The sequence below is a fragment of the Salpingoeca rosetta genome (assembly GCF_000188695.1).
Source record: "Salpingoeca rosetta unplaced genomic scaffold supercont1.23, whole genome shotgun sequence".
Taxonomy (NCBI): Eukaryota; class Choanoflagellata; order Craspedida; family Salpingoecidae; genus Salpingoeca; species Salpingoeca rosetta.
The window spans coordinates 1100922-1115921 of NW_004754911.1; the positions used below are offsets into that span (position 1 = coordinate 1100922).

Here is a 15000-nt window from a genome sequence, read left to right on the forward strand (position 1 = left end):
TACGGCAAGGACAAGTTTCAGTACGGCGACACCGCCGACGCCGGTGAGTGCCTGGACGCCATTCTCGTGCAGCTTCACAAGGGCCTGACCCGCTATCGCGGCAGCGGCGGCAGCAGCGCCCGCTCCAAGGGGCACAGCACCGCGCTCGGGTACGACGTGCTCCACTTCGAGGCGCTGGAGGCGTGTGCGCCGCCGTGCCTCATCCACGAGCTTTTCGGCATCCACGTCGTCGAATACACCGTGTGCGATGCCGGCCATCTGGGCGAGCCCTCGCCCACCATCCAGGGTGTGCTGTATGTGCTCGGTGATGACCTCCTCCGACACCGCCCCCGCAGCGGTGGTGACGCGTGGCCGTCAGACAGCGCCGGCTCCAACAATGCGCTGCGCTTCGAGCACGCCGTGCGCGAGTCTGCGGACCGTCGCGACGACATGTGCGAGTGCGGACAGTCGAGGAAGATGCAGCGGTGCCTCCTCTCGCCCCCGCGCTACCTGTTCATCGCCACCACGTGGGTTGGGGTGCCGCACGGCGACGCGTTCGAGGACTACCTGCGCATGATTCCAGAGCACATCGTCCCCGGCGCGTGCTTCGATGACCCGCCCTCAGGCCCATATGACCCCGCCAGCATGTCGACGAGCTTCGACAGCGATGGCATCGGCAGACGCAGAGGGTCTCACACTGTGGCCGGCGGTGATGGCGGTAGAGAGGAGGAGAAAGAAGAAGAAGAAGAAGAAGAAGACAGCAACGCCAACCACGAGAGCAAGCGTGGGCCATGGCCACGTCACGACAGTGCTGGCAGCGGTGGTGATGAGCAGGACACGTCAACGCCGCTTGCGCTGTGCTCCATCGTGTGCTTTGTGAGCGAGCACTACGTGTGCTTTGCGCGCCACCTGCTGACCACGGGCCAGGAGGCGGAGCGGTGGTGGCTGTACGACGACGCGCATATCCAGCAGATTGGCTCGTACGAGGCTGTGCAGGCTGCCATGGGCCGTAACCACTACCTCCCCGTGCTCCTCGGCTACAGTGCAGCACCACGCGCAGCGCCGCCAACGCGACCACCACCAACGCCCGCGGGCGAGCGCGAGCGACTGATGAGACAGCACAGCCAACAGCAGACCGCGCACCACAAGCCATCCGCGTCAACATCATCTCTATCATCGGCAGCATCCTCGTCAACCACGGCAGTCACGAGCACGGCGCATCAGGGCAGTGGCAGTGGCAGTGTTGGTGGAAGTGGGGTGTATGGCGGGCTTCGCTTGCAGGTGTACCAGCCAACACTCCGCCTCTCGCGGGAGCGGCGGGAGCAGGAGCGACAGCACTTCTTTCGCCAGCAGCAGCAGCAGCAGAATACGGTGTCGCAGCAATTGGCGTTCCCGCCACAGCCGCACTATCACCAGCGCGCATCACACCAGCACCAGCACCAGCACCAGCACCAGCAACAGGGACGGGAGACAACGACGCTGCCCTCGTACGAGTCGCTGTTTGGTGCCCAGGGAGCGTCTATTGGCGGCGCACAGAGCGACCACGGCGTACGTTCACAACACATGCCCGTTTCGTCGTCAGCACACCTTGCATCACCACGCCACGACCACCACCGTCAGTACAACCAGCATGCCCCACTGCAACAGTGGCAGCACCAACACCAACACCAACACCAACAAGACCAACAACAACAATTGCAGCACCAGCACCAGCACCAGCGACATCAGCATCCGCCCGCCGGGGTGCACCCGGCCTCTCCTGCGCACGTGTTCACGCCAGCGCACAGCGCACCCCACGCACACCAGCCAGCACATGCGCCCGCCATGACCACGTATCCATCAGCACATCAGCAGCGGCTACAGGAACCTGGGCCGGCAGCACCCCTCAACCCGCCACATCCCCAGTACCACCGCCAACAGCAACAACAACCGCACCGTGATGTGCACCACCATCCTCAGGCGGGCCTGCGTGGGGGCAGCCACAGCCACAGCCACAGCCATTCCGCCAACACTGGCACTGCTGCTGTCGCTACCGGCTCGTACCCAGCGGGTAACATTGGCGCAACCAACAGCGCCCCTGCCCTCGCGGGTGCAACCCACCGTGCCGGCGGCATCCTGGCACAAACACCGTCAACGTCGGAGATGGTGGCACCACAGCGGCGCAGCAGCCATCCCACACACACGCACACGCACACGCACGCGCACGCTGTTCCTCACACTGCACAGCAGCAAGCAAAGGAGGGGCCAAAAGACGCGGGCCGCCAGGTCTTTCAGGGGCGCGTGTATCCGCCCACCAACAGCACGTTCTTCACCCCGCTACCCGTCCAGCCACCACAGCTACAGCAGCAGCAGCAGCAGCAGGCTTATGGAGGGTCATCGTTAGCACGGGGTGCGCCGCGCACGGCGACAGCGGCAACGGCACCAACGGCGCCCCCGCTTGCGTCGTCATCATCGTCGTCGTCGTGGACAGCTGTGCGTGGTGGTGTGAGGAATGGAAACACCAGCCGTGCATCGCCTGAATTGGACCACTACACCACGCCGCACGGCACAACGGTGCGCCTGCCACGGCACCACTGACGGACAGCAAACGAAGCGAAGACAAAGGGGGAGAAGAGGGAATGCGCATTGCTTGCACTGCCACTCACAAGGCTTGGAAATGAAATGAACGAAGGAAGAATGAAAGCACAAACGAAACAAACCAACACAACAACAACAACAATGGCAGACGAGGATGCGACACTGCAGACGGACGGTGGGAGTGACGCTGTTGTGTCTTGCACGACGCTGCTCCTCGCACACACACACACACACACACACACACACACACACACACGAGCACGTTGATCACGCCCACATGCTCACTCTCACTCTGTTTGGCTTGTCAGAGCTGGAGTCCCTGTCGATGATATACGAGGACGAGTTTGCGTGGGACCACAAGGCGTCGAGCGACAATGCACATGACACGCACACGTGCAAGATCACTGTTGGCAGCGACAAGTTTGAGTTGAGGCTTCTTATCCCTCGCGACTACCCATCCAAGTCCCCGCCACTCTACGAGCTCGATCAACGATGGACAGGGCGTCCAGAGGCCGCACAGATCCGAGCTATCCTCGACTCTGCCTTCAACCCTGTCAGTGGCCGTTGGTGTGTGTGTGTGCGTGTGTGTGTGTGTGTGTGTGTGTGTGTGTGTGTGTGTGTCTGTCTGTCTGTCTGTCTATCTGTCTGCCTGTCTGTACGCCTGTCTGTCTGTCTGCCTGTTTGTCTCTTCTCTGTGTGCATCGTTGTAATCTGCACATGTGTGCGTCTGCTTGCCCATCTGCACGTTGGCTTCTCCGCCCCAATCACAGTATCCCGTCCCACCGCGATTCCTGTACATTGAAGGGAGATGTCGTGATCATGGACTGGGTGGAGGCACTACGGGAGTTCCTTGAGGAGGCCAAACTCGAGGCCGAGGCCGAGAAGGAACACCAGCAGCAGCAGCAGCAACAACAACAGATGCAGGAACGGCAGGACCAGATGCAGCAGCAGAAGGAAGATGAAGACAGCAGTGCGAATGTTCACGGTGATGAGGAGAACACGAATACATCGTCGACGTCAGACCCGGTACGTGGCAGACCCATACCGTGTCGTGTTCTCATTACATGGCCGCATTCATTCACTTGATGATGCGCTTGCTTATCGCTGGCGTGCGTTGCACCCCACATGTCGACGCTCTTGTATCCCTGTGCGTTCACACGCATGCTCGCTCTTGTTTCGTGCTCAGGCCCACCCTTGCCCACATATCGATCACGGTGAACCGTTCACAGACCGCAAGAGCACGTTCCAGGTAACGTCCACATACACGCGTGCACACATGTACACATGTTCGCGCGTGCACACACACACACACACACGCATACACGCACACACACACGCACACACACACACGCATTCGTGTTCACGCACACACGCGCAGGTGGCGGTTGTTCACGTGTGCTGTGGCTGTGGGCGTCTGTGTTTGCATTGTGTGTAGGGGCACGTTGCCACCGTGCACAGCGTGGCGGATGTCAAGGCGGTGATGGCTGAGCTGCTCAGCAATAGCAAGATTGCACGCGCAACGCACAACATGGTTGCATACAGGATATGGGATGATGACCGGGGTGTGTGGGTGCAGGACTGTGATGACGACGGCGAACACGGCGCATCATCTCGCATGCTGCACGTTCTGCAGGTGTGTGTATGTGTATACTTGCGAGAAACACTTTCTGTTTAGTTGCCGTGTTCGCTGTTGCCCCCTATACTCTTGACGTTGTGCTTGCTTACAGCCTCTCTTAATACTTGCATGTGTTTACAGCTGACTGACGCCAGGAACGTGCTGGTGGTTGTGTCGCGATGGTTCGGTGGCATTCTCCTCGGTCCAGATCGTTTCAAACACATCAACAACTGCACAAGGTACATGCACGTATTTACGTATTTGTGTGTGTGTGTGTGTGTGTGTGTGTGTGTGTGTGTGTGTGTGTGTGTGTGTAAGAGAGACAGACGGAGAGAGGCAGACACCTTCCATGTGCATAAATTCGTCCATGGAATGCAGAGTTGTGGCGCCTGCCTACCTCCATATTGCTAACCTCCCCCCCCCCCTTTGCACCTCGGCGTGATGCTTATTACTGCCCTCATACAGGGATGTCATGGTTGAGTTTGGGCACATCCAAGACAGCAGCTCTTCATCCGATTCAGGTACGCACAACCTTTGCTTGCCACCCACCGTGCACACACACACACACACACATTGTTCTGGCTTCGCTTGCATGCGCGTCTTGCTCTTCTGTTTGGGTCTTCGCTCACTTGTCTGTGATTGTGTTCGTTCGTGTGTACAGGAGGCAAACGAAAGAAGAAGGGCCGAAAAAAGAGATGAGATGAGCACACATTAGACTGTTCCTTCCGCCCATGATGTTTGTGTGCGAGTGTGTGTGTATGCGTGTATGTGTGTGTGCTTGTGTGTATGCGTGTATGTGTGTGTGTGTGTGTGTGTGTGTGTGTGTGTGTGTGTGTGCTTTGTCTAAGCAACTTGTGTGGCGCCACCCCACACCTTTCTTCCAACCCCCAATCCCCACGTTGAGATGCCTGCTCTTGCCGTGTGCAGTGGTGGTGCACTTCATTGGAAGCATTAAAGCAACAGATTAGGCAGCAGCACGAAAGCAGCACGAGTGACATTTTCAACCATTTTGCACTGGTGAAGCATGCAGGCACACAGTAACACTTGAAATCAATCACACATGCAGCGCATTGGAACTTCGCGCAATCATCATCTTGACCATGCCTGATGCACAAACACGTGCATCCTTAGGCGCCAAACCTCACAAGAACAAACACACACATGCACACACACACACACACACAAATTCCGGTGGTGCACTGCCTTGAAGTTTACCAAGGCGGTGCGTGAAGATAACCATCTTCATCCAACAGAGAAAGAGGGAAGGTGGCACGACGTCATGGCGGTGTTGGGCAGTTGCAGTTGGCTTCGAAGTCCACCTCCTCAGGCAGCACACACAGATAGTCCACCTCAAGGTACTTGTAGGTTCCCCTGCATGGATCCGTGAATACGCCGTTGCATGCCGACACCTCACATGTGGACTTGCCATCACAGGCATCAGCCACGATGCCCAAGCCGCTGATGTAGCACGTGGTCACATCCATCGTACCCGGTGTCGCGTGAGGGCAGAGTTCAGAGTCAAGCCGACCATAGAAGGCGCCCGCAATCTTGATTACACGCCCGGGCCCACAGTCCAGGCGCATGGCAGAATTGCAGGACTCGCACTGCCGCTCCTTCATGCAGCCTGAATGAGATGGTGATGATGTTGACGAGTTCACCATCACCGTCGAAGTGGTTGGCGCAGTGGTTGTGGTTGGTGCAGCAGTAGTCTGGTCATGCTGGGTGGTGGTAGTGGTTGGTGCAGCATTAGTCTGGTCATGCTGAGTGGTTGTCGACGTGGTTGGTGGAGCAGTAGTCTGGTCATGCTGAGTGGTTGTCGACGTGGTTGGTGCAGCAGTAGTCTCGTCATGCTGAGTGGTTGGCGCAGTGGTTGTGGTTGGTGCAGCAGTAGTCTGGTCATGCTGAGTGGAGGTTGTAGTTGGGTGCAGTCGTGATCTGGTCATGCTGAGTGGTGGTTGTAGTTGGGCTCGTCATGCTGAGTGGTTGTCGACGTGGTTGGTGGAGCAGTAGTCTGGTCATGCTGAGTGGTGGTTGTAGTTGGTGCAGCCGTGGTCTGAGTGGTGGTTGTGGTTGGTGCAGCAGTGGTCTCATGTTGCTGAGTGGTGGTTGTGGTTGGTGCAGCCGTGGTCTGGTCATGCTGAGTGGTGGTTGTAGTTGGTGCAGCAGTAGTCTCATGTTGCTGAGTGGTGGACGTGGTTGTGCTGGTCGAAGTGCTTGTATCCCATGTGCTGTCGTTCTGTGTTGTGGGCGATGTCGTTGTCGTCTCAGGCCCATTGCCACTTGCTGTGGTTGGACTTGTGACTGTGGTGGCACTGCCTGTGCTTGTGCTCGTTGGTTCCTGCGTGGTAGCTTCGACATCAGCGTTGCATTCAACATCGGCCGTGATCAGTGCGCATCTTGCCTTGCAATTACATGCAGTGCATCGTACACATCAAGCCGACAGCAATGTGGACAGTTAAGTTCCTGAGCACAGCGTGTGGTGCCTGCACGAATGCAAACCCAGAGCAGATTGGCAGGTCGCGTCACATTTACACATGCAGACAGACCCGCACGCACGTGCACACACCAGCATTGGAGGGTTCCACGAGTGGTGGTGGGTGCCCTTGAGTTCTTGCACGGTTGTCCCGTACACTCGGCCATGCATAGGCCAAACTCAACCAAAGCCAGCGTCGTGTGATGCCCGTCGGCGGTGGCGCAGGTGATGAAGGAGGTAATGTTTGTGTCCTTGGCATGCTGCGAGGTGAACCGACAAGCAAGCGGGGAGCAAAACACGGTGTATGCAGAACTCAGTGAGGATACAGACACAGTAGTGGACGAGCGCGTATATTCACACACACGCATGCAACATGCTGCACGAAGTGCAAGCGAATGCTAAAACACCTGAGCAACATCTTCGTACCTGGTCGACGCAATCTTGAGCCTGCTCCTGGCATGTGCGCGTGGGCGAAAAGGCCGCGTTGGGGTTGTTGTTGTTGCCCTTGGCGGCACCTGTGGTAGAGGCCGTTGGCTCTGTCACCAGCACGACGGGGATGGCAATGACGGCACAGAGCGCGATCATTCCAACGCAGAGGAAGACGAGGAAGCGCCTGCGTCGCTTACGCCGTGCTTTCTGCTTCTCTTCCTCGCGTTGGCGTCGTTCGTGCGCCTCCTCAACGAGGTAGGGCAGATGCTCAAATGCGTGGACTTGCGGCATGGTCGAGGCCGGTCTTCTTGCTGGTGGTGGTGATAACGGTGACTGGTGTTCCCTTGTTGGCGTGCTTGGGTAGGAAAGGCGAGGAAGATGTGCAAGGATCAGCTGGCTTTCCTAGCCGGACATACAGCAGAGCCGGTCTGCAATGAAGAGCTTGGTGTCGTCCAAAGCTTACGCTTGTGGCAGTTGCTTGATCACGTCGCAGTTGTTGCTTGCTTGTTCTTGCTGGAGGCTTGTCTCCGATGCTTGCACAGCTGTCAGTCTGTGCTCCCTTGGGAGTGGCAAGACTGCAAGACGTCGGGCGTGTAAATGAACACCACGTCGCTACTCGCAATTGATGAGCTCTGCACGCGCTCAGCTCGAGGTGGCTGCGGGCGCAAGCGCTCACAGCAGAGAGAGCAGCACGCCGCACGCTAGGCACAACGGATACAAGGCTCAGTGAAGTGAGAAGGTCTGGCTAAATTGGCACTGCATGATGGATGTGCACGAGCCGCAGACCGGTGTTGGTACGCTTGGTGATACGAGTTCCGCAAACTCGACATCGTGGTGCGTCGTCGCTTGCTAGCGAAAGGGTCCGAGACTGCACAAGAGGCGCAGGCACACAAGAGAGGCTGCTGGCACTCGTGAAGCTAAGAAGGCTAGCTAGCAGCAGGGTACATCACCCGGAGTCACGGCGAAGTGCGCAAGTACCCATTTCGTACGAGGGTGAGTGTTGGCACGATTTCCCCTTATCCAGGTTCTGCTGTTCTGCGGCTTCCTGCTGCGTCGTTGGTTGCCCTACACGCGTTAGCAGGAAATGTGAATGCGTCATTCGCTCCGCGGGCGGCGTGCGCGAGAGCTGACTTGTCTACTCGCTGTCAGGCGCAGACCTGAGGCGGCAACTGCAGTTGCACTGACTTCCACGCGACACGCTCACTTGTCACAGCTTGTGTGCGTGAGTGAGTCGTGAGTGTGTCGTTTGTGTGAGCTTGCACGCTGTTTCGCACAAGTCGTGTTGGTGACACACCGCAATACGAGCCTGTGATGAGCACCACGGCAGAACCGATAGGGCAGGGTGTGATGGCCGTCACTTGTGTTCGTGTGTTCAGTTCAAGCGCACCGTGCTACTAGCCGTGTTAGTTTGTGTGTGTTGCCCCGCAAGCTGACTGTGCAAGGAGTGAGGGGTGTGTCGAACGCATCAAATTCGTAACGCTGTTTCGTTGTGTCAGGCACGTGGGCAACTCATCCACCCCATGGCTTTGTGTTGCTGTATTGAAGGCAACGGGGTTGAAGGAAACGAGGAGACGAAGGCATGATGTTGCACATATCGAGTGAAATCCGAAGGGAAGAATCAATGAGATGGTAGCATGCCGCATGCAGCAAAAGTGAAGACAAGGCACAAGAGCGAAAGCGCATGTGAAAGCGTACGGGAGGGAACACTCAACACAAAACAGACAGCTGTGGAAAACGCAAGCAAGTGAAACCCGGAAAAGAAACCAAGAGAGCATGCAGGAGAGAGACCGTGTAATGCTGTCAGCAATTGATCATGTGCTGCAAGCTCTCTGTTTAGCTGCTTTCAGTGTTGCTGTCGTTGTCATCATTGGTGTTGTCGTTGTCACCATTGTCGTTGTTGCTGCTGTCGTTGCCATCGTTGTTGTTGTTGCTGTCGTTGTCACCATTGTCGTTGTTGTTGCTGTGGTCATCGTTGTTGTTGCTGTCGTTGTCACCATTGTCGTTGTTGTTGCTGCTGTTGCTGTCGTTGTCATCACAGTCGTTGTTGTAGCTGCTGTTGCTGTCGTCATTGTCATCATTGTCGTTGCTGTTGTTGTACTTGTCATCAGCATCGCCATGACTGCCGGTGTCGTTGGCGGCACCATGATCAACTGTCGATGGCGTTGTCGTCGTTGTCGCAGTTGTCATTGTGCTCGTTGGCTCCGTACTTGTGCTCGTGCTGGAGGAAGTGAAAGTGCTGGTACTGCTGGTGCTGCTGGTGCTGGCCACCGTTGCTGGCGTTTCTGTCGACGTGGTTGGACCTGGTGTGTAAGATTCGCCTGTGAACAGCACCGTTGAGGCTTGCTTGCCCAGCTTCCGGTTTGGAACGTCGCTGCAGTTCACATCAGCGGCGGCAAACGCACAGTCCTCCCTGGAACATCACGTCGCATGCGCGCAGAGAGTGTGAAGGCATGTGTGCGCGCGAACAGGCGTACAAGTGCGAGCGGGTTGTGTGTTGTACGTGTGTGATTGGGAGCTTCAGTGCTATGCTCCATGATTGCCGTCTCCAGGGCAAGTAGGCATGCGTACAGATGTACGCCTTTCCAATACGCCTTGCTGTGGCTGTCGACAATAAGATGCACGAGACCAATAGGGCCAACAAGGCCACTAACAAGGCAACCAAACACTCCGCTCAACTGACCAGCATTGCAGGTGATGAAGGGTTGTCAGTGTCCCGTTGAGTGTGCATGTGGTCGGATTGCATTTGGACATGCAACTTCCCAGAGCCACAAGCCCACGGCGTGAGTGATGGCTGGTTGACACGATGCAAGAGCTGAATTCCATGGAAGACATGTGACCGGCAGCCTGCGTTGATGCAATCGCGTGTGCAAGGTGTATGTGTGCATGTGTGTGTGTGTGCGGATGAGTCGGCTTGTTGAAGCTGTGGACACATGGCTGTGTTTGTCGACGACACGATCAAGGGAGTAGGAGAGCAGGCGCACATGGGAGAGGCAGCAAGTGGCCAAGGTTGTTGCGATCACACGTTGCAGTGTTCGTTGGAGTGTCGCAGAAAACTCACCGTGCCGACGCAGTAGTGAATGTCCTCGTCGCATGACGGTGTGCAGGCGCTGCCGCCATCATCCTGCGCGGCACCAGGGGTTTCGTTCTTCGGGCGAGGTGGCATGACCAAAAGGGGAATGCAGATGGCAGCCGTTACGGCAATCATGCCAATGCACATGAGGCACAGGACACGGCGGCGTTTGCGTCGACGCTTGCGCTCTTCCTCTTCTTCTTGAAGCTGCTGCATTGTTTCCTCCCGCCACTCATCGTGGTCGTCATCGTAGGGGCTGCTTCGTCCCCACGAATCAAATTGAGAAGCATCCATGGCGCCGATGCCCACAAAGGCGTCTGTGGTGCCCACAAAGCAAATAAGCCCTGCTTCCTACTTTGCTTGCTAATGTGCTTGCTCGCCAAAGTGTATGATGTATCTATGTGTGTGTGTGAAGCGTGGATGATGTGATGATGTGGTGAAAATGTCACCTCGGCAACACGAGGGCTGGGTGCGGTCAGAAGCGCAGAGCCTAGAACACAACAACAGCGACGTTTGCGTGATGTGATGTGATGTTGTTGAGGATGATGTTGTGTGGTGGTGGTGGTGGTGGTGGCGGTTGTTGTTGGTGCTGGCCTTGTAGTCTAGTAGGTGATTGAACGTATCTGCTCTTCGGTTTGTCGGGTTGGTCTGGAGCGAGGCGGGAGCAACCAACACCAGCACCACACACGCACCAGCACCACACATGCAATCTGGGGACGCATTACATTACGCCCTTTGTTGAGATCATCTCGCAACATCAGTCTGAGAACCATTGTTCGTTGCTGTGCTGGGTGGCACTGCAAGCACAATGAGGCACAATGCTGCAGTGGCAGATGGGAAGGGTGGCACTGCAAGCTCGGGCGCTGGGGCGCGGCACGTTTGAATGTTTCTGGCCGGGGTCGTGCCAGACTGCGTCAGTCGCAAGTGTGACGTGTCAGTCAACACCTCGTGACGTCATCTGGGCTAAGCGAATTTGGGGATTTGGGGGCTGGGACGTGCAAGCCAATGGCGGCATGGTAAGTGGCAAACCCGCCAACACCGAGGCAAGCGGAGATGGCGACTTTCTGCAAACACAGCCAAAGCCACGTAATCCAAGAAGCAGTCGCCATTTCCCTCTTCCTCTCTCCACCCGCACACACACACACACCTTCAAATCCTTCAAATCAGCCTAACCACACTCGCGGCTTTCGATACAAGTGCGTTTCCCTGCACTGTTGCGACGGCAACCTACGACCCTCACCACAAGAAGGCAAGACGGTAAAGGGCAACCCACAGCCAGCAAACGTGCTTTGGAATCCAAGAACTCACACGGCAGGCAATTGCATTGGACAGAGTCACAGCAACAGCAACCTCAAGCACAAACCGCCCCACAACACCCACAACACCCACAACAACTACCGCGCACGCAACCGCGCACGCAACCGCGCACGCAACCGCACACGCAACAACAACTGCAACAATGCCACGGGGTCGCCGGTCTCGCGCAGTTTCTGCGCCAGCACCCTTCATCAAGGTGGACCTACCAGCGACGGAAACTTGGCCGGCTTGGGAGGACACGGCAAGGAATTTACCGACCAGCATTTTCGAGTTGGCGGGTGAACAAGCAAAGCCTTGGCGCTCGCGCGAGCATCTTCGAATGAGCATGGAGTCCCTCGTGTCAAATGACCCCTTCGAGCACCAGCACACCATGGAAGACGCGTGCAACGATGACGGATACAGCGACGACGACGACGACGACGACGACGACGACGACGACGACGACGACGACTTGTCTGACGCGGACGCCATCAACGCAGTGATGGGTCACAGTGCAGTGGACCGCCTGCAAACGAAGAGCAACCACAACACTGGCAACTCCGATGTGCGCGTGCTCAGAATGCGTTCGTGCACCACCATTGCAGAAGATGACGAGGGCGAAGACTGCGAGTGCAATGAAGACGCTGGTGACATGCGCTCCGATGCCGCACCATCTTCGCAGGCTTCCAGCTTCCACGGATGCGCTCACGATGGCGGGCGGGCCGTGCGCGGCACTGGGGCGCGCGAAACCCCGGCGCACCCGCATCACGTGGACAGCAAGCATGGCGATGATGATGGTGCCGACGAATATGAGGGGGAGGATGAGGATGACTTTGCCGGCCTGGCGGATCTCATGGGACAAGGGAGTGGTGGTAGCGGTGGTGATAGCGGGAAGGTGACAGCGCATGCGGCAGAAGAGCGTGGCAGCACAGCCATGGCAGCGACCGAAAGTCAGGGCACACAGTCCGAACGTCCAGCACGCCCCAGCATCAGCGTGCCGGAGCTGCCTCCTCGCGTGTACGAGTGGAGCAAGCTGAAGGCTGCTTCGCCGCGTCGTCGAGGGTCATCTCCCTGGGAAATGCTGCGCAAACCGCTGCAGCGGCTGCGCCGGTCTATGTCGCGGCAGCCGCAGCGCGGGCGGCGTGCGAGCGCGCCTGCCCTGGGCCGAACGACCATGGCCTCGACGGCATCGGACGTGGATGACGTGGATGAGGATGATAGCAGCAACGCCACCAGCAACGCCACCAGCAATGCCACCAGTCACAACGCCAGCAAGAGGGCCAGTGAAGAGTTCGGCACTGCCACAACCACAAGCGCCAAAAGCAAGCGCCCCAGCCGCAAGCACGAGGAGCCAGTGTATGCGGTTGTGAGCAAGCTCCACCACCGCGGTGATGGGCGGAGCCCACCAAAGTACGCCATTGCCATGGTGGACGATGACGAGGACGAGATGCTCCGTCTCGCTGCTCGCCTGCAGCTGGGTACGGGCGCCCTTGGTGGCGACGATGACGACAACGACGGCGGCTATGCAACCATTCGCATTTAATGTGTGTGTGTGTGTGTGTGTATGCGTAGATGCGCGCGCGTGTGTGTGAACGGGCGTGTGTGTGTATGTGTGTGTGTGGTTGCTTCAGTGGTTGCTTCTCTGCTTTGTCTGCATGCATGCTTTCAGCTGTTTTGCCTTGAGAAACCCGCACGTGTCACGACCATGCATTTGGTGTGTGTTTTGTGTTTTTGTTTGTGCGTTGTGCTCCTTCGAGGGGATGGAAGATGTTCTTCCACTCGCGCTCATCTTCGCCAGTTGTGCTGCCGGAGAAACTGATATCGCGACCATCAGTCTTTCATGCTTTCTGCCTGTTCTGTCGTTCAGTTGGAACTGTCACAAGTCATCCATCGGCAGCCATTGGCCAGTAAACCAGCACATGGAGCTAGACATATTGGCGTCTCTGAACAAGCAAAGGCAAATGCACAGCAAAGCAGCACGACAACCAGACAACCTGCTCATTTGTTGTCTGTCTGTCTCTGTGCGCGCGTGCATGTGTGTGTGTGTGTGTCTGTCTCTGTCTCTCTCTCTCTCTCGCTGTCTCTCTGCCTGGCTTTGGACACGTACATCTCTCAGCAAGCCACCGGAAGCGCACCACCATCAGCACCAAGACAATCCTACCATCCTTTGGGCTCATAAGCTCAGGAGTTGTTGCTGTGATGACTCATCAACGAGCACAACACCAGAAGACAACAACGGTGATGAGCGGTGGGAGGAAGAACCCGTTTGCACTGGATGACAGCGGTGATGAGAGCGAGGAGGACGAGGAGGAGGAGGAGGACGAGGACGGTGTTGAGGGAAGAGCTGTCGGACAGCAGCAACAACGACAGCAGCAGCAGCAGCACAGTGGAAGACCGGGGAACCCATTTGTTGTGGCGTCGTCGTCATCATCAGCATCAGCATCATCATCATCACGGCGGAAGAACCCGTTTGCCTCAGAGAGCGGGGATGAGGACGATGAGGATGCTGGCAAACCTGGGGCAGCGCTTCGGCGCGGCGGAGGCAGATTGGATACCCAGCAAGAGGAGCCCGAGCAGGAGAAAGCGAATGCAGGTGTGTCAGAAGCAAAGGAGGAAGAAGAGCTGCAGTTTGTAGCCGCGACATCCAAGCCACAGGCGAGGGACACACAAGGCGACATGGCTAGGCACGATGCTGGTGGTGGGCGGAGTGCCCTCCACACAGAGGATCGCGAGGGTGACATGGCGGGCATGGACCTGGGTGTCCTGATGCACTCTAGCGAAGGTGATCAGCGTGATATCCTTTCGGACTCAGATCAGCAGCAGGAACAGCAGGAGCAGCAGGAACAGCGGCGGCGCCATGGCTTCTTCGATATGGAGTCCTCAAGTCAGTTGAGTAGCCCAGCGCCAGCCGCGCCAGACGAGGAAGATTTGCCCACGACCACTGCCGTGAAGGCGCAGCCTTTGGCGGCAGCGCGAGCACCGGCATTGAGTCCAGCCCAAGTCCGCCACGGCACGACCGCCCAGGCCTTTCAGGACGTCACCAATGTGCGTGTGTGTGTGTGCGTTGTGTGTGCGCGTTGTGTGTGCGTTGTGTGTTGTGTGCGTTGTGTGTTGTGTGCGTTGTGTGTTGTGTGCGTTGTGTGTGTGTGTGTGTGGATGTGTGTATGTATGTGTGTGTGTATGTGTGTATGTGTGTGTGTGTGTGCGTGTGTGTGTGTGTGGATGTGTGTGTGTGTGTGTGTGTGTGTGTGAGCCCGCGAGTGGCGGCCCCGTTCCTTTGTGAAAGCATTTGACACCATGTCGCATCACTGCAATTGACGCTGCCAGGTATCGCAGCTGCGGGGCATGCTGGAAGCGGTGACACAGGAAAACGCAGAGCTGAAGCGCCTTCTTCGAGAGCGGGACGCCGAAGCACGTGTTCGCCGACAGCCCCGCGTCTCTGCGCGCGATGCGTTTCTCATGTTGGCCCGCGGCCAGGTCTGTTCCCAGTGTTGCATTTCTACCTGTGTTTGTGTGTGTGTGTGTGTGTATGTGTGTATGTGTGTGTGTGTGTGTGTGTGT

The 15000-nt window shown here is 57.3% G+C and overlaps 7 protein-coding genes across 7 annotated transcripts in view; 4 read left to right on the plus strand and 3 right to left on the minus strand.

The window, feature by feature from the left end:
• The window catches only part of PTSG_12740 (uncharacterized protein), a 3072-nt gene extending 414 nt beyond the window's left edge, over positions 1-2658 (plus strand). Inside the window, exon 1 of the mRNA XM_004990692.1 lies at positions 1-2658. This exon is cut by the window's left edge and continues 414 nt beyond it. Coding sequence (XP_004990749.1) covers positions 1-2556 — 2556 coding nt within the window. The 3' untranslated portion in view covers positions 2557-2658.
• Positions 2635-4974, plus strand: PTSG_12741 (uncharacterized protein). The gene is made up of 8 exons (XM_004990693.1): positions 2635-2731; positions 2865-3109; positions 3361-3582; positions 3743-3805; positions 3992-4189; positions 4313-4410; positions 4637-4692; positions 4833-4974. Exons 1-8 carry the CDS (start codon positions 2641-2643, stop codon positions 4868-4870), a joined length of 1011 nt encoding a protein of 336 aa, XP_004990750.1. The 5' UTR covers positions 2635-2640; the 3' UTR covers positions 4871-4974.
• A 474-nt stretch (positions 4975-5448) lies between these two features.
• PTSG_08503 (uncharacterized protein) lies at positions 5449-5790 on the minus strand (the record flags this gene model as incomplete). Its single annotated transcript, XM_004990694.1, has 2 exons — positions 5449-5542; positions 5594-5790. 2 exons carry the CDS (start codon positions 5788-5790, stop codon positions 5449-5451), a joined length of 291 nt encoding a protein of 96 aa, XP_004990751.1.
• A 756-nt stretch (positions 5791-6546) lies between these two features.
• PTSG_08504 (uncharacterized protein) lies at positions 6547-7499 on the minus strand. Its single transcript, XM_004990695.1, has 3 exons — positions 7071-7499; positions 6738-6904; positions 6547-6572 (listed from the first exon to the last, which is right to left on the minus strand). Exons 1-3 carry the CDS (start codon positions 7362-7364, stop codon positions 6557-6559), a joined length of 477 nt encoding a protein of 158 aa, XP_004990752.1. The 5' UTR covers positions 7365-7499; the 3' UTR covers positions 6547-6556.
• Positions 7500-8906: 1407 nt separating this feature from the next.
• PTSG_08505 (uncharacterized protein) lies at positions 8907-10437 on the minus strand (the record flags this gene model as incomplete). Its single annotated transcript, XM_004990696.1, has 3 exons — positions 8907-9483; positions 9754-9917; positions 10132-10437. The coding sequence occupies 3 exons, from the start codon at positions 10435-10437 to the stop codon at positions 8907-8909; spliced, it is 1047 nt and encodes a 348-aa protein (XP_004990753.1).
• A 651-nt stretch (positions 10438-11088) lies between these two features.
• On the plus strand, positions 11089-13385 carry PTSG_08506 (uncharacterized protein). The gene has a single exon (XM_004990697.1). The coding sequence runs from the start codon at positions 11603-11605 to the stop codon at positions 12980-12982; it is 1380 nt and encodes a 459-aa protein (XP_004990754.1). The 5' UTR covers positions 11089-11602; the 3' UTR covers positions 12983-13385.
• Positions 13386-13628: 243 nt separating this feature from the next.
• The window catches only part of PTSG_12742 (uncharacterized protein), a gene marked incomplete at its 3' end in the record, with an annotated part of 4921 nt that continues 3549 nt past the window's right edge, over positions 13629-15000 (plus strand). The window contains exons 1-2 of the mRNA XM_004990698.1: positions 13629-14484; positions 14767-14916. Coding sequence (XP_004990755.1) covers positions 13639-14484; positions 14767-14916 — 996 coding nt within the window. The 5' untranslated portion in view covers positions 13629-13638. The remainder of the gene's footprint in view (positions 14485-14766; positions 14917-15000) is intronic.